The sequence below is a fragment of the Oncorhynchus nerka genome, linkage group LG25 (genome assembly GCF_034236695.1).
Source record: "Oncorhynchus nerka isolate Pitt River linkage group LG25, Oner_Uvic_2.0, whole genome shotgun sequence".
Classification (NCBI taxonomy): Eukaryota; Metazoa; Chordata; class Actinopteri; order Salmoniformes; family Salmonidae; genus Oncorhynchus; species Oncorhynchus nerka.
Window position 1 is genome coordinate 51,713,736 of NC_088420.1, and position 25,721 is coordinate 51,739,456.

General features: G+C 43.8%; 1 protein-coding gene across 2 annotated transcripts; it reads right to left on the bottom strand.

Moving 5' to 3' along the window:
- Positions 1-232: 232 nt before the first annotated feature.
- Positions 233-25,721, bottom strand: nup160 (nucleoporin 160). 2 transcript variants are annotated; one of them, XM_029634854.2, is made up of 30 exons: positions 25,606-25,721; positions 24,781-24,889; positions 23,834-24,044; positions 18,897-19,195; positions 18,648-18,762; positions 18,230-18,466; positions 17,985-18,082; positions 15,490-15,574; positions 13,821-13,973; positions 13,523-13,693; positions 13,211-13,310; positions 10,929-11,094; positions 10,555-10,688; positions 10,132-10,286; positions 9,849-9,985; positions 9,662-9,732; positions 9,386-9,536; positions 9,059-9,128; positions 7,702-7,800; positions 7,368-7,487; positions 6,153-6,440; positions 5,927-6,032; positions 5,582-5,803; positions 5,353-5,463; positions 5,029-5,152; positions 1,898-1,999; positions 1,596-1,737; positions 1,317-1,442; positions 855-950; positions 233-762 (listed from the first exon to the last, which is right to left on the bottom strand). In XM_029634854.2, exons 1-30 carry the CDS (start codon positions 25,694-25,696, stop codon positions 679-681), a joined length of 4,173 nt encoding a protein of 1,390 aa, XP_029490714.1. In that variant the 5' UTR covers positions 25,697-25,721; the 3' UTR covers positions 233-678. The 2 variants fall into 2 exon arrangements, with proteins under 2 accessions (XP_029490714.1, XP_029490713.1); XM_029634853.2 differs by having other exon boundaries at positions 10,132-10,289.

Consider the following 25,721-nt stretch of genomic DNA (forward strand, 5'->3'; position numbering starts at 1 on the left):
GAACATTGGAATGCCTTTAAGCTAGACTCTGCAATATGACAAGTTAACCTTCAATGCATGCTTACATTAGGTGAGAGCCAATGGTGCTCTTGTAAGATTTGAATACTTCCCTGCACACATTCAGAAGAGACACGGGGTTCTTGTTGATTTGAAGGAAGTTGCCCTGCTGTGTTTCATGTCGCTGAGTCTACCTTCAGTGTTCAAATACTAATAAAATGGCATTTAGGACAACTTCTCAATACCAAGGAAAACTTTAATTGCATTACAATTTACAACAAACATGATTGTAAAAGTTCACAGGCAGCAAAGTACAAAAGGACATGTTTCAATATGATTACAATGTAAAAAATACATTGTCTCCAGAGGTGAAAACACCTTGAATTGTTAGAATGGAACTCAGACAATATATACAGTACATTTGAGCAACAAGCAGGTAAGATGCACTGCACTCTTTTCCTGAACTCAATCTGGTGAGATTCATACAAAGTGTTTATTTGAACCTTAATACAAAAATAGGTGTATTTATCTTCCAGAGTCATGACAGTAAGCGCACCATATGGAGGGGCAGTGCTATGGCTCTTTCAATTAGTCTTCCCTTGATTCATCACATTCTTTCCAATACGGTTAAGGTGAGGAGGAAAGGTTAATTGAGATTGAGCCTGTGTTCTGACTGAGGTGCTACTGGGCCTGGAGCCTTCGCCTTGTTGTCTGGTCCACCAGTTTGTGGTAGTCATTCAGCTTGTCTTGCAGTTTGTTGTATATCTGAGAGTACATTCATAAGAAGCATGGTGATTCGTGTTAACATTTAAACTGATGACAATATAATTTAAAAACAGTATTTTAAATGGACTTACACTGGCGTTAGTCTGGGTCTCGTTGAGCGCCTGAAGAAGCTGGTCGATGGAAGTGTATGGGAGCCACACCAATGATGCTGTAGCAGAGAGGGGCCTCTGTAACACACACACACCATTAACATCTCAGAGAAACAAGGACAAACATTTGGCTTTAATCTTATCAATCCCGATTACATTTTAGAGATGAGAATCAAGTTAACTCAAATGGGTAAAACAATTGCAAGTGATTTATGCTGTAATGTGGGGTCCCCCCCCAAAAAGTGAAGGAACTCAGTTCGGCTTTCAATTTACCCTTAAATTGTATTAGCACAATTACAAAAGCGGGTAGTGCATCAGTTTTCCTCGTGTCAGTCATTTCATAAATAGCTCCTAGGTATGCAATGTCCAGGGGGTTGCGGGATGTTCCCCAATGCTGGAAGTGGGCCAGAGTGAAACAGTTTGGGAACCCCTGCTGTAATGTACCTCAATGCCGAAGTACTGGTGTCCCTTCCCCAGGAGAGCATCTACGTACTCCAATACCAGCTCAGCTGCTTCCTCCAGCAGGTCATAGTTCAGGTAGAGCCGTAACAATGCTGCAGCGTCCACACCCTGAGCAAACAGGCTTATGTTACAATACAAGGGAGCAAATATATATATATATTTACAGGATCTAATTAATTTTGGAAAATGAGTCTTGCATCATCTCAAATGGCACAGCGTCACATTTAGTGCAATAGTAGCACAAATACTGCGCTCTCTCACCTTGTAGGTGTTGACCATCCAGTCTGGCAGCGGTACACCGTGTGACAGCAGCTTGTTGATGACACAGCGATGGTGCTGAGCATTCTGTGTAGGGTGCTTCTCCAGGTAGGAGGCCAGCAGGCGCCACGCCTCATCTGTCGCACTGGAGGGGAAAATACAACTATTTATCATTTTTTCACTCGCACAATTTCGCTTTGGCTTAATTTGATATTTTTATGATGAACTGTTATAATCTCAACAGCACCACAGTGGAATGACCAACCAATTTGTACTATGAAGTGGTCAAATTTAAAACAACCAACCTTGACTCTTTGGTTGTGATGATGGTAGACAGCTGATTGGCAGCCAGCCAGTTCCAGGCTTCATTCTGACTCTCCTCTCCACCATACTGTAACTTTATACACCTAAAAAAAGAATTCGTTTTTTTTTTAATAATAAAAAGAAGCTAGCATCACACCACTATGAACCAACAGGAATAAAACCCTTGTATGTGCATGGGAGTTCAGACAAGGCACAACTGCTTACTTTGTTGTGATCACTACAGACTAAATACAGTGCATTGGGATAGCATTCAGACCCCTTGACTTTCTCCACATTTTGTTACGTTACAGCCTTATTCTAAAATGGATTAAATTACATGTTTCCCCCATCAATCTCCACACAATACCCCATAATGACAAAGCAAAAAAACTGTTACATTTTTGCAAATGGATTAATTTAAAAAATTGATTATTTACATACAGTACACATCAAAAGTTGACACCTAGTCATTCCAGGGTTTTTCTTTATACTACATTGCAGAAAAATAGTTAACACAAACTATGAAATAACACAGAATCATGTAGTAACCAAAAAAAGTATACATATATTTTTTGAAAACTTTGCACACTCTTGGCATTCTCTCAACCAGCTTCTTGAGGTAGTCACCTGGAATGCATTTAATTAATTAGGTGTGCCTTGTTAATGGGTTCAGTTGTGTTGTGACAAGGTAGGGGTGGTATAAAAGACCAAGTCCATATTATGACAAGAACAGCCCAAATAAGCAAAGAGAAACAGTCCATCATTACTAAGAGATGCAAGTCAGTCAATCAGGGAAATTTCAAGAACTTTGAAAGTTTAAGTGCAATTGCAAAAACCATCCACCACCATGACTGGCGCACGTGAGGACCGCCACAGGAAAGGAAGACCCAGAGTTAACGCCGCTGCAGAGGAGTTTACTGCACCTCCAATTGAAGCCCAAATAAATACTTCAGATTTCAAGTAACAGACACATTGCAACATCAACTGTTCAGAGACGGTTGCTACAAAGAAACCACTACTAAATGACACCATTTGGGCCAAGAAACGAGAGGACATTAGACTCTGGGAAATCTGTCCTTTGGTCTGATGAGTCCAAATGAGATTATTGGTTCTAACCGCCATGTCTTTGTGAGACGCAGAGTAGGTGAATGGATGATCTCCGCATGTGTGGTTCCCGCTGTGAAGCATGGAGGAGGAAGTGTGATGGTGCTTTGCTGGTGACACAGATTTATTTATAATTCAAGATACACTTAACCAGCATGGCTACCACAGCATTCTGCAGCGACACGCCATTCCATCTGGTTTGCGCTTAGTGGGACTATCATTTGTTTTTCAGCAGGACAATGATCCAAAACACACCTCCAGGTGGTGTGAGGGCTATTTGACCAAGAAGGAGAGTGATGAAGTGCTACATCAGATGACCTGGCCTCCACAATTGGGTTGAGGTTGGGTGATTAAGATGGTTTGGGATAAGTTTGATCGCAGAGTGAAGGAAAAGCAGCCGGCCAGTGCTCAGCACTGTCATCAAGGCAAAGGGTGGCTCCTTTGAAGAATTTCAAATAAAATATATTTAGATGTTTTAAACATTATTGGTTACTACATGATTGCATGTGTTATTTCATAGTTGTGTTGTCTTCACTATTATTCTTAAATGTAGAAAATAGTAAAAAATAAAGAAAAACCATTGAATGAGTAGGTGTCCAAACTTTTGACTGGTACTGTAATTATTCAGACCCTTTGCTATGAGACTCAAAATTGAGCTCAGGTGCATCCTGTTTCCATTGATCCTCCTTGAGCTGTTTCTACAACTTGGAGTTCACCTGTGGTAAATTCAATTGATTGGACATGATTTGGAAAGCCACACACCTGTCTACATAAAGTTCCCACAGTTGACAGTGCATGTCAGACCAAAAACCAAGCCATAAGGTTGAAGGAATTATCCGTAGAGCTCTGAGACAGGATTGTGTCGAGGCACATACCTGGGGAAGGGTATCAAAACATGTCTGCAGCTTTGAAGGTCCCCAAGAACACCGTGGCCTTCATTCTTAAATGGAAGAAGTTTGGAACCACCAAGACTCTACCTAGAGCTTTGGTCAGGAAGGTGACCAATAACCTGATGTTCACTGACCTTCCAGAAGGACAACCATCTCTGCAGCACTCCACCAATCAGACCTTTATGGTAGAGTGGCCAGGTAGAAGCCACTCCTCAGTAAAAAGGCACATGACAGCCAGCTTGGAGTTTGCCAAAAGGCACCTAAAGGACTCGCAGACCATGAGAAACAAGGTTCTCTGGTCTGATGAAACCAAGATTGAACTCTTTGGACTGAAAGCAAAGAGTCACGTCTGGAGGAAACTGGCACCATCCCTACGGTGAAGCATGGTGGTAGCAGCATCATGCTGTGGGGATGTTTTTCAGTGGCAGGGACTGGGAGACTAGTCAGGATCGAGGCAAAGATGAACAGAGCAAAGTACAAAGAGAACCTTGATGAAAACCTGTTCCAGAGCGCTCAGGACCTCAGACTGGGGTGAAGGTTCACCTTCCCACAGGACAACAACCCTAAGCACACAGGCAAGACAACACAGAAGTGGTTTCAGGACAATTCTCTGAATGTCCTTGAGAGCCCTAACGTAAACACGATCGAACATCTCTGGAGAGACCTGAAAATAGCTGTGCAGCGACGCTCCCCATCCAACCTAAGAGCTTGAGAGGATCTGCAAAGAAGAATGGGAGAAACTCCCCAAATACAGGTGTGCCATGCTTGTAGCATCATACCCAAGAAGACTTGAGGCTGTAATTGCTGCCAAAGGTGCTTCAACAAAGTACTGAGTAAAGGGTCTGAATACTTATGTCAATGAAATGTATTTTTAATCCATTTACAAAACTTTCTAGAAACCCGTTTTTGCTTTGGCATAATAGGGTATTATGTGTAAATAGTTTTTTCCCATCAATGTAATCAAAGGCTGTGACGTAACAAAATGTGTAAAAAGTCAAGGGGTCTGAATACTTTCAGAATGCACTGTACATGCATAACTATGGCATTTACGTAAATCATGCAATGTCAACGAGAGATATGCGTATAAATTCAAGTCACTCCGTAGAGTTCAGACTGCCCTAACGAAGCTAGCAACTTACTTGAAGGCGAGCCCCTCGAAGATGGGTGTGAGAGACAATTTGAAGGTCTGGCATAGTGAGAGGGCACAGTCAAACAGTCCTGTTTGAACCAGCAGGGACACCATCTCTACTGCAGAGGCACTGCCTGCAACACCACACACAGTCCTCTATTAGATTTCTGGCATTAGATTGGGGGAAATTGTGAAGAGATTAGTTGCCCTACAGGAATAAATGATCATTTAAAAGAAGCGCCAAAGGCTACAGTTAATTGACAATAGCTTACTGACTGACATTTCACCTTGGCATGGTTCATACATTTGAAAGAATATTGTGTCAGTGTTGTACCTGCGATGGCAGCGGACGGCGGGTGGTGCTGAGCCAGGTTGAGGCGGCTACGGGCCAGGGTGTACTCCTTCTGAAGGTCCTTCAGCTCCAGGATGTCGATCTGACCACTCACTGCAGACACACAGACCAATCGACTTCAGAACCAACTTCACTGTCATACACATTTCACAACCCAACAAAGAGTAGCACAAAGACGCAAAACAGCTACGGCTGTAGTGTCTAGTCTCACCTGGACCAGTAGCAAACTCTCCATCGTAGTTCCTCTTTGGTGACGCGCCAGGCCTCTCATACACCGCGCCAGAGGACGGCTGTACGATCCAGGCGTAGTCAGGTCTGATGAGTCGTAGACAGTTGAGGGAGGCCAGGTAACAGTTAACCTGTTTCTGGAGACCTAGCTGGGTCCTCACCTCCCTGCCCAGACGCATGCCGTACTCAAACATCACCGTACCCGCTAGAAGTGAGAACACAGTTATATAGACACACCATACAGAAAGGGGCAAACACACACTGGACGGCGATTCAAAATACCGTCACCCTCCTTTTCGAACCGCTACTAGCATTAATCCCCAACTACCTTTCCTGTAGTTGTGTCTGTTGATGTGGAAGGCGTAGAGCAGCTCGTAGTAGTTGTGAGACATCAGGTCCACTGCTCTGGCCCTGGACTCAATGATGCTGACCACCTGCAGCCAGAGGAGGGGAGGACACACGGGGAGGGTCAAACACAGATCTAATACAATTATCTAGTGTGTCCATAATGGGCTCTGACCAAATGTAAAGAGAAAGTGTGTGTTTGTGTGTACCTCGTCGTGCAGGTTGACGTAGGAGAACTGGACCAGATCCTGAAGTTGAGAGCGTTCACAAAGAACCACCACCAGCTGACGCAGACAGTCCAACTGCCTGCTGGAGTCAGGGTTCTGTGTGAGGGCTTCGTAGGCTTGGCTGTTGTGTCCCAGGTCCAGGTGGTGCTTGAAGATGCGGGTCCACAGGGCAGCCTGACTCCTGGGGTCGTTGACGGCCTCCGTTATGGCCAGAGTGGCTAGATGGATGACCAGCTCTGGTAGACCAACATCCTCCAGTAACCGCAACACCTAACACACACACACAATTAAACCTGCACACATATCCACATTGTGTTTCAAAGAAGGCTTTCCAATCCATAGTTTTGTCACGATACCAGAATTTTGACTTCCATACCGAGGCAAAAAAAAAAAAAAAAAGCCATATCAGCTTTGAAATCGGCATATGCATTATGGTTTCCATATTACCACAAACAAAGTACTATGGGTAGTGAATAGATTTTCACTTTAGCTGTAAACTAGCAAGGAAAGTTAGGCCTACAAAAGCTGGAAGCTTCCGGTATCTTCTTGAATTGTAAAGTGTTCTAGCTTGTATGGACATTGTTAATTACTGTTCACAAAACAATTTCTACATGCCGTGTTGTATTATTATTAGTAGCGTGTTAATTTCTGTGCAGCATGAGCAGAGAGCTCACATGATGCAGCCCAGACTCCCAGTGCAGGCTAAGTGGAGAGCTCACATGATGCAGCACAGACTCCCAGTGCAGGCTAAGTGGAGAGCTCACATGATGCAGCACAGACTCCCAGTGCAGGCTAAGTGGAGAGCTCACATGATGCAGCACAGACTCCCAGTGCAGGCTAAGTGGAGAGCTCACATGATGCAGCACAGACTCCCAGTGCAGGCTAAGTGGAGAGCTCACATGATGCAGCACAGACTCCCAGTGCAGGCTAAGTGAAGAGCTCACATGATGCAGCACAGACTCCCAGTGCAGGCTAAGTGGAGAGCTCACATGATGCAGCACAGACTCCCAGTGCAGGCTAAGTGGGGCAGGTACAATGCGCTCGTGCCATAAGGGGGAAAATCGCCGATACAGACCTGATCCATGACACATTTGACAGAAGTACAAAAAGTACTAGTACCAAGACATTTTTTAAATGTTCCAGTATCGAAAAAGTACCAAAGTGTCAGTATACCGTGCAACACTAATCCATAGTAACCTTGTTGTAGTACTGTAGTCTTGAGGCGGCTGTGACCTCCTCCTCCTCAGCTCCTGTCAATCTCAGCAGAAACTCCTCTTTCTCCACCTCTGTCGCTGCCTCCTGAAAACACTGCAGTGCCTGGCGAAACAAGATGACAGGACGGGGTAAAAACAACAAAAAACACACCGCTACAAACATGATTGAGATTAGAACACAACAGATACCGTAAGCACCGATGCTACAGGTCGAAACGCAGAGGATAGTTACAGCCACTGCCCTTAGAACTACAGAAACATTTATTTCAGAAATTTATTCTCAAATGCACTAAAAATAAAATAAAGAAAACACACACCTTCTGTCCCTCTCCGTTGGCCAGGTAACACTGGCCCAGCATGAAGCGGCAGGAGCCCACGTTCACCTGACACCAGGGCCCAATGAGACGCACATACTCCTGGAGAGAGAGAACGTGAGAATGGATTCTATTTCAAATGTATTTGTAGGATTTTCATTCAAATCTGCTTTGACAAACAATCAATACACACATATTTATTGTTCCAATTGGGAAATTGGTTATGCAGTCAGGGGAGAAAAGAAACAACAACCTAACATTACACTGAACAAAAATATAACCGCAACATGTAAACTGTTGGTTCCATGTTTCATGAGCTGAAATTAAAGATCCCAGACATTTTTCATACGCACAAAAAGCTTATTTCTCTCAAATTTTGTGCAAAAATGTTTGCATCCCTGTTAGTGAGCATTTGTCCTTTGTCAAGATAATCCATCAGCCTGGTCAGCAACACCTTCTGTTGGGACACTAAAAGGCCAACTGAAATGCAGTTGTCACGCAACAATGCCACAGATGTCTCAAGTTGAGGGAGCGTGCAATTGGCATTCTGACTGCAGGAATGTGCACCAGAGCTGTTGCCAGATAATTGAATGGTCATTTCTCTACCACAAGCTGCCTCCAACATCATTTTGAGAATTTGACAGTAAGTCCAACCGGCCTCACAACCGCAGACCACAGGTAACCACGCCAGCCTAGGACCGCCACATCCAGCTTCTTCATCTGTGGGATCGTCGGAGACCAGTCACCCGGACAGCTGATGAAATGCTGGGTTTGCACAACCAAATCATTTCTGCACAAACTTCCAGAAACGGTCTAATGGAAGCTCATCTGCGTGCTCGTCGTCCTCAACAGGGTCATGACCGGATTGCAGTTCGGCGTCGTAAATTACTTCAGTGGGAAAATACTCACCTTCGATGGCCACTGGCACGCTTGCTCTTCCCGGATTAATATGTACCGGGCAGACAGCGTGCATGGCGTTGTGTGGGGATATTGAAAATGTCACTGTTCTTCCATGGACTGCATACTCACTAGACATGTCACCCACTGAGCATGTTTGGGATGGTGGATCAACGTGTACGACAGCGTGTTCCAGTACCTGCCAATATCCAGCAACTTCGCACAGCTATTGAAGTGGATTGGGACAACATTAAACAGGCCACAATTAACAGCCTGATCAACTATGTGAAGAGATGAGGGAAATGGTGGTCACAACAGGTGCTCATCTGTATTGCCAGTGAAATCCAGGTTTAATTGACTAATGTCCTTAGATGAACTGTAAAATCTTTGAAATTGTTGTTGCGTTTATAGTTTTGTTCAGTATATTATGTGAGGGTCGTTGAGACTGTGGGAAGTTTTTCACCTGCAGTTGTGTGTACTGGCAGTTGCCCATCAGACATTCAGGGAACTGGAAGCCTGGATTGTTAGGCCAACTAGAGTGTGTGTGTTAAGGGACAAATTCTTCATAAATATACAGTACAGCTCATCGCAACTCAATAGGTCAATAATCAAAAAACTTGCCTAAAACATATCAATCTTAGCCTAGAGTACGCTAATGCCTGTGAAATAGAAGAAACACCTAGCATAAAGCACTCCAAATCCAGTCTAGCTGCGTTTGAGGATAAGAATAGCTTTGCCTGAAGCATATATCGACGCTAGGGCTAGCCTAGCGGTGTGTGTGTGAGGATACAGTTGCTGAGCCAGCAAGGTGACCACGCTGGAGACCATTTGGGGCCAGTGAAGTAGAGCCGTGCTCTGCTGCTGGGAGTAGATCTGGGTGACGATGGCCTTCCGCGCTACGCTCTGGTAGAACAGCTCCACCACCGTCTGAGGGCTCAACACTAAAGGGGGGTGGGGGACAGGGGGTGGAAAGGATTTAGTGCGTGTTTGACTATGTTGCGGTCAGACTCATTATGTGATCAAAGATGAGTGATTTTGTGCCTCGCTGTGATCCCCTCAAACACACCAGATCTGTTGCTGGCCAGGGCTGGAGAATCAGACAGCTCTAAGACTGAAAGGTGCTGCAGGTTGGCATCTCTGGAGAAGAAAAATCAAGTAACATTTTAGTTTCTCTGAGGAACCCGAAAACTACAATTTGGCCCTCATATACGCTGACGGTAGTATCTGTATAGCGTGGGTGTGTGTGTGCGTACATAATGTCGAGGGGCACGGCAGTGGCCAGGCTCTGGCTGATGTGTTTGAGGAGATAGTAGGAGGAGAGCAGGTGAGAGGAGCGGGGGATTAGGTCCTGTTGTAGCTGGAGCAGCTGATCCCCTCCAGCCAGGAACACCTGGAAAACACACACACACATTTAAGTCAAAGGAGTAGCTTGAGATGTGAATGGCTGAAAGTGGGTATGGTAGGAGTCCAAACGTCGGGAAATGTGTGTACATGCTGGAGTATGTACGATTGGGCACAGTGTATGTGTGTACGTACATTGTCTCCGAGGCGTAGGTAGAGCTGCTGCAGTATGAGTAGGTCCCTACAGAACAGGACTCTGGTCATGGCCATCTGGCAGACAGCCTGACAGATAACAGCCACTGCCACACTGCTGCCATACAGTTGGGACAGACTAATACGCACTGACAGGCCTGCTGGGACACACACATGCACGTAAAAAACAAAACGCGCACACACACCAATTTACACTTGAATGAGTCCGATTATTTTTCATTTAGAAGTCTGACCGCAGTTTGAACACAGACTAAGCTCAAACAGGATTCAGCTTAAGTTTCTACTCAAATAACAATAGGATCAAAAACCCAAGGGCTGATAAAACAGACATCGCATAGCATTATCTAGGGCTAATCTGTGCTGAGATATTAGCGTTGGTAGGTCTAATATTATCTAGGCGTTTACCTGTGGTGAGAGGTCCCTCTCCTCCTGGCTCGGAGTCCGTCTCCAGGTCCATCTCTCTGATCAGTACAGCCATGGCTGACACCGGGTTACGGATGTCCTGCAGCTTGTTCTGAATGTCCTCGATCACATTCTCACTATGATGGGAATGAAAGATGCGTAACGGTCAGTCACACAACACAGCAATGCCTAAATGTGTAGGACCCATAGGAGGTCAAGAAGGTTTGTTGGTTGAAATTCAATTAATGAGAATCGAAGACATAAAAATGGCCAATGAGAATTTGTCAATTCATTGACTTTCAAATTTACCTCCATAAACGGTACATAGGCATTTTGGAAAAAAAGGTCAACTGTTGACGTGTGTGTTTTGTACTGACTTGTCATTGGCCAGTAGGTTCTCCAGCACCATCTCTGCAGCCCTCTCAGGTGACTGTAAATGTTCCAGGGCCTTCTCCATCTCATAGGCCATGTCCCCCGGAACCGCGTCACTCACCAGCCTCAGACACTGCACCAGCTGCATCACGTCACGAGCAACTTCTGGGTCTGGCCATAGAGAAACATGGTAAAAGGGGAAACCGGGGTCAGTGGGGAGCACAGACGAGCCAAAACATAACTAAACAGAAAGGGAAAGGATTAGTCTAGGGAGGTGTTACGGAACTAAAATGTCTACCATACAAACAAAACCAACTTGGTACTTTGAGCCAAAATGGCTACTTTAAATACAGTTGACAAAAATAAACCCAGTGAGTAAAGAGCCCTCTGGATCTAAAATGGCTACTAGGTCTATACATAAAAGAACCAGTAGACAGAGGAATGAGAGAACCAGTTAGTCCCAACGCGATAATGCATAATATGAAAGGACTTGCAAAATTGACCAATCACTGCACATTAGAGGTCGACCGATTCTTATTTTTCAATGCCAATACAGATTATTGGAAGCCCAAAAAAAGCCGATCCTGATTAAAATCAGCCTTATATATATATATAAAATGACAATTACAACAATACTAAACGAACACTTATTTTAACTTAATATAATACATAAATAAAAATCTATTTAGTCTCAAATAAATAATGAAACATGTTCAATTTGGTTTAAATAATGCAAAAACACAGTGTTGGAGAAGAAAGTAAAAGTGCAATATGTGCTTTGTAAGAAAGCTAACATTTCAGTTCCTTGCTCAGAACATGAGAACATATGAAAGCTGGTGGTTCATTTTAACATGAATCTTCAATATTCCCAGTTAAGTTTTAGGTTGTAGTTATAGGAATTATAGGACTCTCTCTCTATACCAGTTGTATTTAATTTACCTTTGACTATTGGATGTTCTTATAGGCACTATAAAATTGCCAGGCTAATCTCGGGAGTTGATAGGCTTGAAGTCAAACAGCGCTGTGCTTCAAGCATTGCAAAGAGCCGCTGGCAAACGCACAAAACTGCTGTTTGAATGAATGCTTACGAGCCTGCTGCTGCCTACCACCACTCAGTCAGACTACTCTATCAAATCATAGAGTTAATTATAATAGAATAAACACACAGAAATACGGGCCTTTGGTCATTAATACGGTCAAATCCGGAAACTATCATTTCGAAAACAAAAAGTTTATTCTTTCAGTGAAATACGGAACCGTTCTGTATTTTATAGAACAGGTGGCATCCCTAAGTCGAAATATTGCTGTTACATTGCACAACCTTCAATGTTACGTCATAATTATGTACAATTCTGGCAAATTAATTACGGACTTTGTTAGGAAGAAATGGTCTTTACACAGTTCGCAACAAGCCAGGCGGCCCAAAATGCTGCATACACCCAGACTGCTTGCACTAAATGCAAGAGAAGCAACGCAATTTCCCTAGTTAATATTGCCTGCTAACATACATTTATTTTAACTAAATATGCAGGTTTAAAAAATATATACTTCTGTGTATTGATTTTAAGAAAGGTATTTATGGTTAGGTACATTGGTGCAACGGCAGTGCTTTTTTTGCAAATGCGCTTGTTAAATCACCTGTTTGGCAAAGTAGGCTGTGATTCGATGATAAAGTAACAGGCATCGCATTGTTTATTTGCAACGAAGGACAAGCTAGTTAAACTAGTAATATCAACCATGTGTAGTTAACTAGTGATTATGTTAAGATTGATTGTTTTTTTATGAGATAAGTTGAATGCTAGCTAGCAACTTACCTTGGCTCCTTGCTGCACTCGCATAACAGGTAGTCAGCCTGCCATGCAGTCTCCTCATGGAGTGCGATGTAATCGGCATCCAAAAATGCAGATTACTCCTTGTTATGAAAACTTGAAATCGCCCCCATAATTAAGTCGGTCGACCTCTACCGCACATAACAGTCAAATCACAATAATATCACATAAAACTGACCCATCACCGCAGTACAAAAAGAGGGCTTGCAATTTCAACCAATTTGCCGCATAATATACATTTGCCGCATAATATTGTTCAACAGTCAAATCTTTTCACTCAGTCAGCATCATTCTTGCCACAAATTGGACAAAACCAACACAGATGGCCACGCAAAATGTCAGAATTGCCGCAGTCAAATCAAGCATTTCACCCGCAAATACCACAAACAAATCCCGTGAAATCCTGGAGGGACTGACCAGTAGCGGACAGTAAAGAGAGTTTGGAGAAAGGTCTTTACCTTCACTGACAGGCGTATCCTCCTCTGAGAACAGGTACTCGTCAAAGGACAGGTACATGTGGTCCACAGCAAAGCAGGGCAGCAGGAATGACACAAAGCCCTTGAATAAACACAGTCATTCACTGATTGACAAAAATCCAGGAAAGCAATCCAGAAATACTTTTAATAGAAACTGGGTCCACTTAGTCCCTTTTGGGATAGATGGTCCTGAAGAAACTACGTAGAAAACATAAAAGAAACAGACACGTATAAAAGAGTTGTGTGTGTTTGAAGACATGGAGCTGTATGTGTGGGCGCCTCTCCTTCCCGTACCTTCTTCAGCAAACAGACCATGTGTGTGTGTGGGTTGAGCAGTAGGCCGAGCGGAGTGGCCAGAGCCTCCTGGTACTGCAGACAGCAGGCGTAGAATTTAGACCAGAACTCCACTTGCAGCTGCCTGTACTCCTCCTGGCTAAACTCAAACTCTGTCACACTGCTCTGCAGCTACATCGGGGGAGAGGGGAATACATATTGGAAACGCAGCAGAAACCAGTCGATAAAATAAAAAGTCTGCAGAAGGGAGGAAAAGGGGAGAGCGAGAGAGAATAAGCAAAGAGCTGGTCTAGCTTACCTCGTTCTCCACCGCCACCGTCACTTCTTTCTTGAGGGTCTCCCAGGGGAGGTCGGCGATTCGCTCTGTGCCTCTCCTGTAAATCTGTAAGGCTTTGACTATAGCAGAGGCAGTGAATCTCAGGGGGGAGAACAGCATGTCCAGGTAGGTCTCCTGTCATAACACAAAGACAAATTAGCTTGATTACAAAGTGTAGCGTTATTCTTGTGGCGAGGCCCAATGTTGACAATATGGAAAAAGAGGATACTTGTTCGGGAGAGTTGATCAATTGTAGGGACGTGGATCTCCCCTTTCAAGATGATTCAAATCTAGTAACATGGGCTCCGATGAGATACGCTTTAGTTTGAAACGATTTCGTTTGTTTAGAGGATCGAATCAATGCAATTCAGTTCGCTGCAAAACAATGCATAAACACATTCATTTTCCCTTCTAAATTAAAATATGTTGGAGCTCCTGAGCTGGGCCTCTCTGAACAAACTTCTCTCCTTCTGTGTGTGTTTGTGTAAATTATGTCCATGGTGTACGTAAAGGGAAAAGGGGATAACCTAGTCAGTTGTACAACAACGCGTTCAACTGAAATGTGTCTTCCGCATTTAACCCTCTGAATCAGAAAGGTGCGGGGGGGCTGCTATAATCGACATTCACGTCGTTGGCGCCCGGGGAACAGTGGGTTAACTGCCTCGCTCAGAGGGCTCCCGCGTCGGCCATGCAGTGCGGCTCACAAAAGTGATTAGAGCCGTTATGACATCAACGTTCCCCTGTACATCAAAAAAAAAAAAAAAATGGACAGACTGTTTAAACCTGGAATCCAAGCCCTTTTGCGATATTACAGAAGAAGTTATTGCAAACAAACCGTTTTTCGCCCTGGGACATCATTGCACACGCGATAGAAGAGCACAATACGTAGTGTAATGATTATTTTTTTTACCATGTTGAGCAACGCTTCTCAACTCTAAGACAAAAACAATAATGGTGGCGTGGCGGCCAGTGGCGCCGCTTTCTCCTAAAGCGAAACTATTACTGACGGTGATCCTGAACAATCATAAATAAAGTCCCAAGTAAGCACGGATCAGCAGTTATAGCAGTCTCCAGTAGGTTACTTTTATTCCAGTAAAACGATGCATTTCAGAACAAGAACCCAGCAAATCTGATTGGTTATCACTAAACTCACAAAAGCTCATATTGCGCAAGCAGTTGAATGCTTAAGGTGCCGCGAAGCTGCGCAAGGCGTGCAGTTTGACGCGGCTACTGATATTGCCTGGGGTTGTTCGGCACGCAAAATGACTAGTAGATCAATGACTGTCAACACAGTTACATGCTTAGTTCCACACTGAAGGAGAGGATGCATTAGCTGTGAAAGGAATCTTCGGAAGGTAGAAAGTAACATGAGAATTTTTTTAATTCAACCGGCAGTTCGTAACGTCTTAAATCGATTTTCTGACCAATGCATGGTACATTTGGACCCATTTGGGGTCCCGCAGACAGATGCACTCTCTTAAACATTTGAACCGGGGAACGATGCGTATTGGTGAATCGTTACACCTCCAATTGCAATGATGTTTGGATAGAGGGCAAAGTCATACATCTTTTTTTGTTGTTTAAGTAAATTCTGATTAATCAGTACAAATCACAATTGAAATCAGCGGTGAATGATGTGATGTTGTCTTACCCTGGGGTCCTGGTCTGCTCCGATGTGGACCTCCTCCTCGGGGGCAGGCTGCACAAAAACCTGGTTCCACTGACCTGCCGTGGAACTGAGACATATCATAAAGGAGGTTAGATAAGAAAAAAAGAAAAAAGAAAATAGGAGTGTGAAATGACCACACTCCAAATATTATTTTGGATATATTAATATACACTTTATTAGGTACACCCATCTAGTATCCGGTCAGACCCTCCTTTGCCTCCAGAACAGCCGGAATTATTTGGGGCATTCTTCAAGGTGTCGGAAACGTTCCATAAGGATGTTTGTCCACGCTGACACAATGGCATCACACAGTTGCTGCAGATTGGACGGCGGTACATCCATGCTGCGAACAGTCCGTTCCATCTTATCTTAAAGATGTTCTATTGGGTTGAGGTCTGACCAGGCCACTCAAGTAAACTGAACTCGCTGTCATGTTCCAGGTCATGTTTTTCCACTCCTCAATTGTCCAGTGTTGGTGATCTCGTGCCCACTGGAGCGCCTTCTTGTTTTTAGCTGATAGGAGTGTAAATCCAGCGTGGTCGTCTGCTGCAATAACCCATCTGTGACAAGGATCGACGAGTTGTGCGTTCTGAGATGCTCTTCTACACACTGTTGTACTGCTCCGTCATTTGTGACCCGCCTGTTGTGTGAAAAGCCCACGAGTGGGTGGAAGTTTCTGAGATGCTGGATCCGGCTCGCCAGGCACTGACGATCATACCGCATCCAGTCTCTTAGGTCACTCGCTTTGCTTCGTCGAAATGCTGCGATGCCGGTCTGCCTGCATTATATAAACAAGCCACGTGACTCCCAGTCTATAGGTGCGACCCGGGGCGGCAGCTAGCCTAGTGGAAAGAGCATTGGACTAGTAGCCGAAAGGTTGCTAGATCGAATCCCCGAGCTAACAAGGTAAAAATCTGTCGTTCCGCCCCTGAACAAGGCAGTTAACCCACTGTTCCTAGGCAGTCATTGTAAATAATAATTTGTTCTTAACCGACTTGCCTAGTTAAATAAAAATACATTTTCGTGAACCTAGAAAACTGGCCGTTGAGTGTATAAGCATAAGAGTCCATTACACTATCCAAAGTATTTGATTTATTTCACCTTTATTTAACCAGGTAGGCTAGTTGAGAACAAGTTCTCATTTGCAACTGCGACCTGGCCAAGATAAAGCATAGCAATTCGACACATACAACAACAGAGTTACACATGGAATAAACAAAACACAGTCAATAATACAGTAGAACAAAAGAAAACAAAAAGTCTATATACAGCGAGTGCAAATGAGGTAAGTTAACATAAGACTCTAGGGGCAGTATTTCATTTTTGGATAAAAAGACGTGCCCGTTTTAAGCGCAATATTTTGTCACGAAAAGATGCTCGAATATGCATGGAATTGATAGCTTTGGAAAGAAAACACTCTGACGTTTCCAGAACTGCAAAGATTTTCACTGTGAGTGCCCTAGAACAAAACCTTCAGGCAAAACCAAGATGTTTCTGCAACCAGGAAATGAACAGGAATTCTGAAGCTACGTTTTCCATGATCTCCTTATATGGCTGTGAATGCGACAGGAATGAGCCTACCCTTTCTATCGTTTCCCCAAGGGGTCTGGAGCATTGTGACGTATTTGCAGGCATATCATTGGAAGATTGACCATAATAGACTACAATTGCCAAGTGTCCGCACGGTGTCCTGCGTGGAAATTGGTGCGCAAAACTCAGCTACTGGTATTTTTCCATGGGATTCTGACAAGAAACCATGCTTCCACGAACGGCATTTCAATGAAGAGATATGACAAAACACCTTGAGGATTGATTCAAACAACGTTTGCCATGTTTCAGTCGATATTATGGAGTTAATTCGGAAAAAAGTTCAACGTTTAGGTGACTGAATTTTCGGTTAGTTTCGGTAGCCAAATGCGTAGTAGCAAAACGGAGCGATTTGTCCTACACAAAGAATCTTTCAGGAAAAACTGGACATCTGCTATGTAACTCATTGAAACATCTGAAGTTCTTCAAAGGTAAATTATTTTATTTGATTCCTTTGCTGGTTTTTGTGAATATGTTGCGTGCTAAATGCTACGCTAAATGCTAAGCTAGCCATCAACACTCTTACACAAATGATTGATTTTCTATGGTTCAAAAGCATATTTTGAAAATCTGAGATGACAGTGTTGTTAAGAAAAGGCTAAGCTTGAGAGCAGGCATATTTATTTCATTTCATTTGCGATTTTTAGAAATCGCTAACGTTGCGTTATGGTAATGAGCTTGAGGCTGTAGTCACGATACCGGATCCGGGATGGGTCGGACTATGAGGTTAAGGAAATAAATAGGACATGGTGGCGAAGTAATTACAATATAGCAATTAAACACGAATGGTAGATCGGAAGAAAATGAATGTGCAGGTAGAGATACTGGGGTGCAATGGAGCAAAAATAAATAAATAAACATCCAAAGGATAATCTAAGTGTAATACTCACTGTTCAAAGTTGATGTATTTCACCACGGTCTGGTTGGTATCGTCAAGCCACAGGCCCCAGATGTCCGTTGAGGTCAGAGCAAAGTCCACCAGTGTCTCCTGAACACAATACAGGAGATCAGTCAGCAGTCCATTACTGATGAGATTTTCCTTTAAAATATTATCCTACCTACATACACATTACAGCCGCATCAGCTAAATAAAATCTGTCTCACACCAACAGTCAACCCGCCTCCCTCCACGTACCTGTGTGGCAAAAAGCGAGGAGATGTGGTCCAGGCTGTAGCGATTGTTGTCCGTGGCCACCAGCTGCAGAACAGTGAACTGTCCCCTGGAAGGTACAGCCAGGTATACGGCCAGACACAGCCCCGTAGAGGGGGAGAAGGCTAGCCGCAGCCGATGGCCCTGCCCTGGGGAACCCTTCACGCCACGGCACGCTGGCATGTACTCCAACATGTCAGTCTCCATCAGACACACCTGGTCCTGTAGGAGGGAGGAGGAGGGACATCATGTTTGCAAAATACCTTTTTTGAGGTATAAAAACATTAAAATGAAAAATTAAGCTTAACATCCTTCCTCTAAAGGACATTTCTTGGCAAAAACACAGGTATGCTTCTGAACTGCTGCTTATGCAGACTGACCACAGTATCTCTACGGGACTGACCCTATAGGACCACATGCGTAGTTTATGGTCCTGACACAGAGCGAATATGAAGGTGTCGTCCTCCAGTTCTCTTACTGCCAGACTCAGGGCCAAGTCTCCAGGACTCTGCTCACCTCTGGATGGGACACAGGAGCACAGGGAGGGTTACACACACACACACAAACAATAGAACCAGTGTTGCTTTACACAATGGGGCTATTGCACGGACCCACACTCAACCTATTCATGGACAACAACATGATTTCTAACCTGATTGCAGTTGGCATCCAGCCAGCGAGTCTCTGCATTACAGAGCTCCTCTTCAGCTCCAGAATGGTTATGCTACCCTGTGTGTCATGTGGGGGCAGTGTGATGACCAGGATGCCCCCAGCAGGTGATGCCAGGGCATAGTGGGCCTCTCCCTGGTGGCTGAGCCAGGCTGCTGAGGCGGAGGGGCCTGCTGTCTGGCCTACGGGGCTGGGGATCGCCGCGCTGTGGGCTGGATCCTGAAGACTTAGCTTCCCCACGTCTGTGAAGATAGACTGCATCTGGAGCTCTGTCACCAGCTCCTGTAGAAGAGAGGCGAGGAAGGAGAAAGCATATTTGTATTCAAATCTAAATTTTATGTTTCACATGCTTCGTGAACAGGTGTAGACTAATTTGGGAAATGCTTACTTACAGGCCCTTTCCACCAATGCAGAGAGAAAAATAGAAAGATCATAACACAAGGAATATAAATACACAATGAGTAGTGACAACTTAGCTATATACACGGGGCACGAGGTCATCGAGATAGGGGAAGGCCCTAAAAATAGACTACATATCTGAGACCGCCTGGTATAGAGGTGGCAGAGAGCTCAGCCCCAGTGATGTACTCTGTAGCACCTTGCGGTCTGATACCAGGCGGTGATGCAACCTGTCAGGATGCTCGATGGTTTAGCTGTAGAACATAGAGTATCCAAGGGCCCATGCCAAACCTTTTCAGCGTCCTGAGGGTGAAGAGGCATTGTTGTGCCTTCTTTACGACTGTGTTGGTGTGTGTGGACCATGTCAATTCCTTAATGATGTGGACACAGAGGAACTTGAAGCTCTCCACGACAGCCCTGTCGATGTGGATGGAGGGGGGGGCGTGCTTGGCCCTCCATTTCCTGTAGTCCACGATCAGCTCCTTTGTCTTGCTGATGTTGAGGGAAAGGTTGTTGTCCTGGGCTGGCACCACACTACCAGGTCACTAACCTCCTCCCTATAAGCCATCTCATTGTCCCCGAGGGGCCCCCGTGTAGAGGCACAGAGTGACGGATGTGTTGTTGTTGCCTACACTCACCACTTGGGGGCGCATGTCAGGAAGTCCAAGATCCAGTTGCAGAGAGAGGTTCTCTGTCCCAGGGTCCTGAGCTTAGAGAGCACTATGGGGTTGAACACTGAGCTGTAGTCAATGAACAACATTCTCACATAGGTGTTCCTCTTATCCAGGTGGGAAAGGGCAGTGTGGAGTGCAAGAGAGATTGCATCATCTGTGGACCTGTTGGGGCAGTATGTGAATTGGAGTGGGTACAGGGCGTCTGGGATGATGTGTTGATGTGAGCCATGACCAGCCTTCCAAACCATTTTATGGCTACAGATGTGGGTGCTCTGGGGCGGTAGTCATTTACAGGTTACCTTGGCGTTCTTGAGTACAGGGACTACTGAGGTTGGTTTGAAACCAGTTGCACAGGATACCGAAACTTCTGTACTTTGATACTAGAACATGAAAAACAGTTTGGTAGTCTAATTTGTTAAGTTTCAGTACTTCTGTTAAATGTGTCTCACGGATCAAGTCTATCAGCGCAGTCAATGCCCCACTTATAGCACACCGTGCCTGCTGCACTTAGCCTGCACTCGGAGTCTGGGCGGCATCATGTTACCTCCCTTCATGCTGCACAGAAGTTAACACACTTGAATAATGGGACACAGCACGTAGACATTTTGAAACTGTTCTCAAAACAATGTCCATACAGGCTAAAACACTTTACAATACAACAAGATACTGGTAGCTTCCAGCTTTGCAATCGATATAATATAATATAATATGGACACCATAATGCAAAACATGCTGACTGCCACCAAAACTTTTTTTCATTCACTTAAATATCAGTCGCTCTCACCTCTCCCAAAGATGATCTATTACCTCAGCGAACTGACTGAATAGGGCTCCGACGGGTTGCCCCCGTCTTACTTCATGATTGACGTTATTACTTGTTAGAGACAGTGTGCACCTTTATAAAATAAAGCTACTTCTATGCAAATGTTGTTGCTCAGTACAATGAAATAAATCCCAAATGGAAGGGTTACAGATTGTCATGGGGCTACAGATGTCAGCCAAAACAAGCTCAGTAACTCAATGCATGCACATGGACTCACCTGTATTGTGATTAGGCCAAGGCTACATCTTGATTTAAGAGATTTACCACTCAAATTACCATTATGTTATGCAGTTTGGTAAAACTAAGTCAAATGTATTGTATGATTGTACAATGAATGCATACATGGCAGTCTGAAAATGTTTAACATAAAAATATAACGTAATGATATTGAACTCAAAATATTACCAATGATTGAACAGCGCAGTAGCTGAGTTTATCCGCCTGGACCAAGTGCAATTCTGTGACTTTGGCTAATATGACTTTTAATTTTATTTTTTTTACCATGGTATCGTTTTGGTATTGAGTAAAGTGATTGTACTAAGTATTGTGACACTAAACCCAGTATTGAAGTAAAAATGCTGGTATTGTGACAACACTACACATTTTATTTTAGGAATACCAGAAAATGTCAGGGAAGACGATGATCAGTGTGTGATCTGAGTACATGTCAGGGTACTCAGTCTGGCCCCGAAGCCGTGTGAATGTTAATTTGTTTAAAGGTCTTACTCACATCAGCTACGGAGAGCGAGATCACAGTTGTCTGGAACAACTGGTGCTCTCATGCATGGTTCAGTGTTGCTTGCCTCAAAGCGAGCATAGGCACGTGGCTGGGTTTTCCTTTGTAATCTATGATAGATTGAATGCCCTGCCACAGCCAATGAGCGTCAGAGCCAGCATAGTAGGATTTGATCTTAGTCTTGTATTAACGCTTTCCTGTTTAATGGCTCGCCGGAGGTCGTAGCGGGATTTTTTAGAAGCATCTGTATTAATGCCACTATCCTTGATGGAGGCAGCTCAAGCCATTAGCTCAGTGCAGATGTTGCCTGGAATCCATGGCTTCTGGTTGGGATATGTATGTACTGTCATTGTGGGAACGACGTCGTTGATGAACTTATTAATGAAGCCGGTGACCGATGTGGTAAACTCCTCAATGTTATCAGATGAATCCCTGAACATATTCCAGTCTGTGCTAACGAAACAGTCCTGTAGCTTAGCATCCGCTTCATCTGACAACTTCCATATTGAGCACATCACTGGTACTTGGCGTTTTAGTTTTTGCTTGTAAGCAGGAGGATAGAGTTTAGAGGTCGACTGATTAATCGGAATGGCCGATTAATTAGGGCCGATTTCAAGTTTTCATACAAATCGGAAATTGGTATTTTTGGGCGCCGATTTGCAGATTTAATTTTTTTAAATGATATATTTTTTATATACCTTTATTTAACTAGGCAAGTCAGTTAAATTAAGAACACATTCTTATTTTCAATGACGGCCTGGGAACGGTGAGTTAACTGCCTTGTTCAGGGGCAGAACGACAGATTTTCACCTTGTCAGCTCGGGGGTTCCAATCTTGCAACCTTACAGTTAACTAGTCTAACGCAATAATGACCTGCCTCTATCTCGTTGCACTCCACAAGGAGACTGCCTGTTACGCGAATGCAGTAAGCAAAGGTAGGTTGCTAGCTAGCATTAAACTTCTTATAAAAAACAATCAATCATAATCACTAGTTAACTACACATGGTTGATGATATTACTAGATATTATCTAGCGTGTCCTGCTTTGAATACAATCTGACTGAGCATACAAGTATCTAAGTATCTGACTGAGCGGTGGTAGGCAGAAGCAGACTCGTAAGCATTCATTCAAACACCACTTTTGTGCGTTTTGCCAGCAGCTCTTCGCAAGCACAGCGCTGTTTATGACTTCAAGCCTATCAACTCCCGAGATGAGGCTGGTGTAACGGAAGTGAAATGTCTAGCTAGTTAGCGCTCGCTAATAGCGTTTCAAACGTCACTCGCTCTGAGCCTTCTGGTAGTTGTTCCCCTTGCTCTGCATGGGTAACGCTGCTTTGATGGTGGCTGTTGTCGTTGTGTTGCTGGTTCGAGCCCAGGGAGGAGCGAGGAGAGGGACGGAAGCTATACTGTTACACTGGCAATACTAAAGTGCCTATAAGAACATCCAACAGTCAACGGTTAATGCAATACAAATGGTATAGAGGGAAATAGTTCTATAATAACTACAATCTAAAACTTCTTACCTGGGAATATTGAAGATACATGTTAAAAGGAACCACCAGCTTTCATATGTTCTCATGTTCTGAGCAAGGAACTGAAACGTTAGCTTTCTTACATGGCACATATTGCACTTTTACTTTCTTCTCCAACACTTTGTTTTTTCATTATTTACTTGAGGCAAAATTTATTTTATTGATGTATTATATTATGTTAAAATAAGTATTCATTCAGTATTGTTATAATTGTCATTCTTACAAATATATATATGGTTTTTAATTTTTTATTAATTTTTTTTTTTAAAAACGTGTTTTTTTAAAAATTATTATTTATTTATTATTTTAAAATCGGCCGATTAATCGGCACCGGCTTTTTTTGGTCCTCCAATAATCGGTATTGAAAAATCATAATCGGTCGACCTCTAGAGTTATGATCAGATTTGCCATAAGGCGAGGGAGACCCTTATATGCATTTCTGTGTGTGGAGTGAATATGATCAAGAGTTGTCACCTCTAGTTGCACAGGTGACATGCTGGTAAAAATTTGGTAAAACGTAGTTCAGCTTCCCCACATTAAAATCACAGGCCACGAGAAGCAGCGCCTCTGGATGTGCATTTTCTTGTTTGCTTACAATGCAGTGGTTTAAGGGAGTGCCTAAGATCGTGCTGCTCTGTCAACCAAATAAAAACATTTCTCAAATTATTTGCCCAACTCCACCCCTGCTTCGGACATACTTTTCATGCATTCTGGTTTAGAAACATTATGAAAAAAGGTTTTTAAAAGAGGGACTTACGCTGCGGTACATGCGTGTGGGGTGTGGCAGCACCAGCCGGTGCACGGTCTGATTGGTGACAATGAGGATGATGACATTGTTGAGGGTCTCCTGGATGTGGACACCTCCAGGCAGCAGGTGGCAATGTGTGATCTTGAGTTTAACAGCATTGTTCAGTAGGTTGGTGTCCAGAGACTGCTCCACCAGCTGAACTGTGTCCCCAGAGGTGGACCTGGAGAGAGGACATAGATGAGACAGCATGCCAATTCCAATTAAGGCCTCAAGAAGCTGTGTGTGTTTTACATGTCAAATTAAATCGGCATTGACACATGGCTAGCCCGGGTCAGTGCCAGCTGCATCGTGTGGCTTCTCAGCCTGGAAACTGTGTGATAGAACCCGTGTCACATACAGTGGTCCTCCAAGATTAGTCTAGGACAGAGTCTGGCAAGAGAACACAGTCTGGCTATAGATTTAAATCAACGCTGGAATGTTGTCAAAGAACAAAAAACCAAACAGAAGAAGTATATGATAAGAACATTCAGACAGACAAAAAAAAAACAGACAAAGTGCCTTAAGGTGTTGAGCTACCGTGAGCCGCAAGAACAGCTTCAATGCACCTTGGCAAAGATTTTACAAGTGTATGGAATTCTATTGGAGGAATGGCTCAGGCACCACTCCAGAATCTCCAATAGGTGTTCAATTGGGTTGAGATCTGGAGACAGACACATGCTTCCTTTAAGCACACTTTACTGCTTTGAGACCCCTTTTTCAGAGTCACAGAGACCTCTTCTTCTAGCCATGGCAGCCAAAAGAAAACAGGCATTTTTATACACGACGGGATGTTTACTGCTTAATTAACTCCGGAACCACAGATGTGTGGAAACTTTCAATATACTTTGGATCCCTAATTTCCTCAAATGTTAACTTTATTTTCGCAGTTACCTACAAACATACATAGCACAACTCACCAGTGTATGCATCTGTTGCTAGTGATGGACAGGAGTTTTCCACTCTCCTCATAATGAAAGCCTCCTGCGCTGTCCGGGTATTTTACACCGCCAGGAAGAGAATTCAGACCTGTTGAGAAACCATACATGACATCTGGTTAGTTCCAATAGAATGTTGCATCGTGGCTTTGCTTGTTGACAGTCTCAAACTGTTTTGGTCTGAAACAGACAGGTGGTTAAACAACTTGCTAGGTTTTTTGGGACTGTGCCGGAGTCCAGATTGACCAACATCTTTCTGTGTCCAATAACTGCGGTTGCAATGTTAGCGGTCAATGAAAGAGATACCAAAAAGGCAGAAATCTATACATATCCTATACGAATGTGTCAATATAAAACCAATAGTTAAAACACTACCTTCAGAATCTGGAAGCCATCGCTACAGTATGCTGTAAAACGAGCAGACCGTGGTCAAAAGCTGTTAGTTAGCTAGCTAGCTAACAACCTGCTTATGTTACGCGCGAGGATACTGATAATTGAAAATCATTTCGGCGTACGGTGTAGATAAGCGAGGTATCTAGCTATACATTGGGGTTGTGGTGCTCGGGTCCATCAAACTACACCTGCAGAGGACACAGTTACCTTGCTTGCTAGTTTATTAGCACAGACAACACGCCTGCTCCGTGGATGTCAGTAGCTAACGTTAGCTAGCTAACCAACCCATTGAGCTAGCGCGTAAGCGGCCCTAATGGTGAGTCACTCACGACCTCACTACAGCGTGTGTCACGAAAATCTTTCATATCAGTGAATAGAAAGCGGAACAATATTTTAATATTCATAAAGTTTTACCGAGGTTTACAGTTATCTCCCGGAATCTTGGTAGGGTTTCCCTCTCAAATCCACATATCTCTATAAAACTCCTTTCCAAGACCGCCGCCATCTTCACCGCATTGAGTTCTGGGATT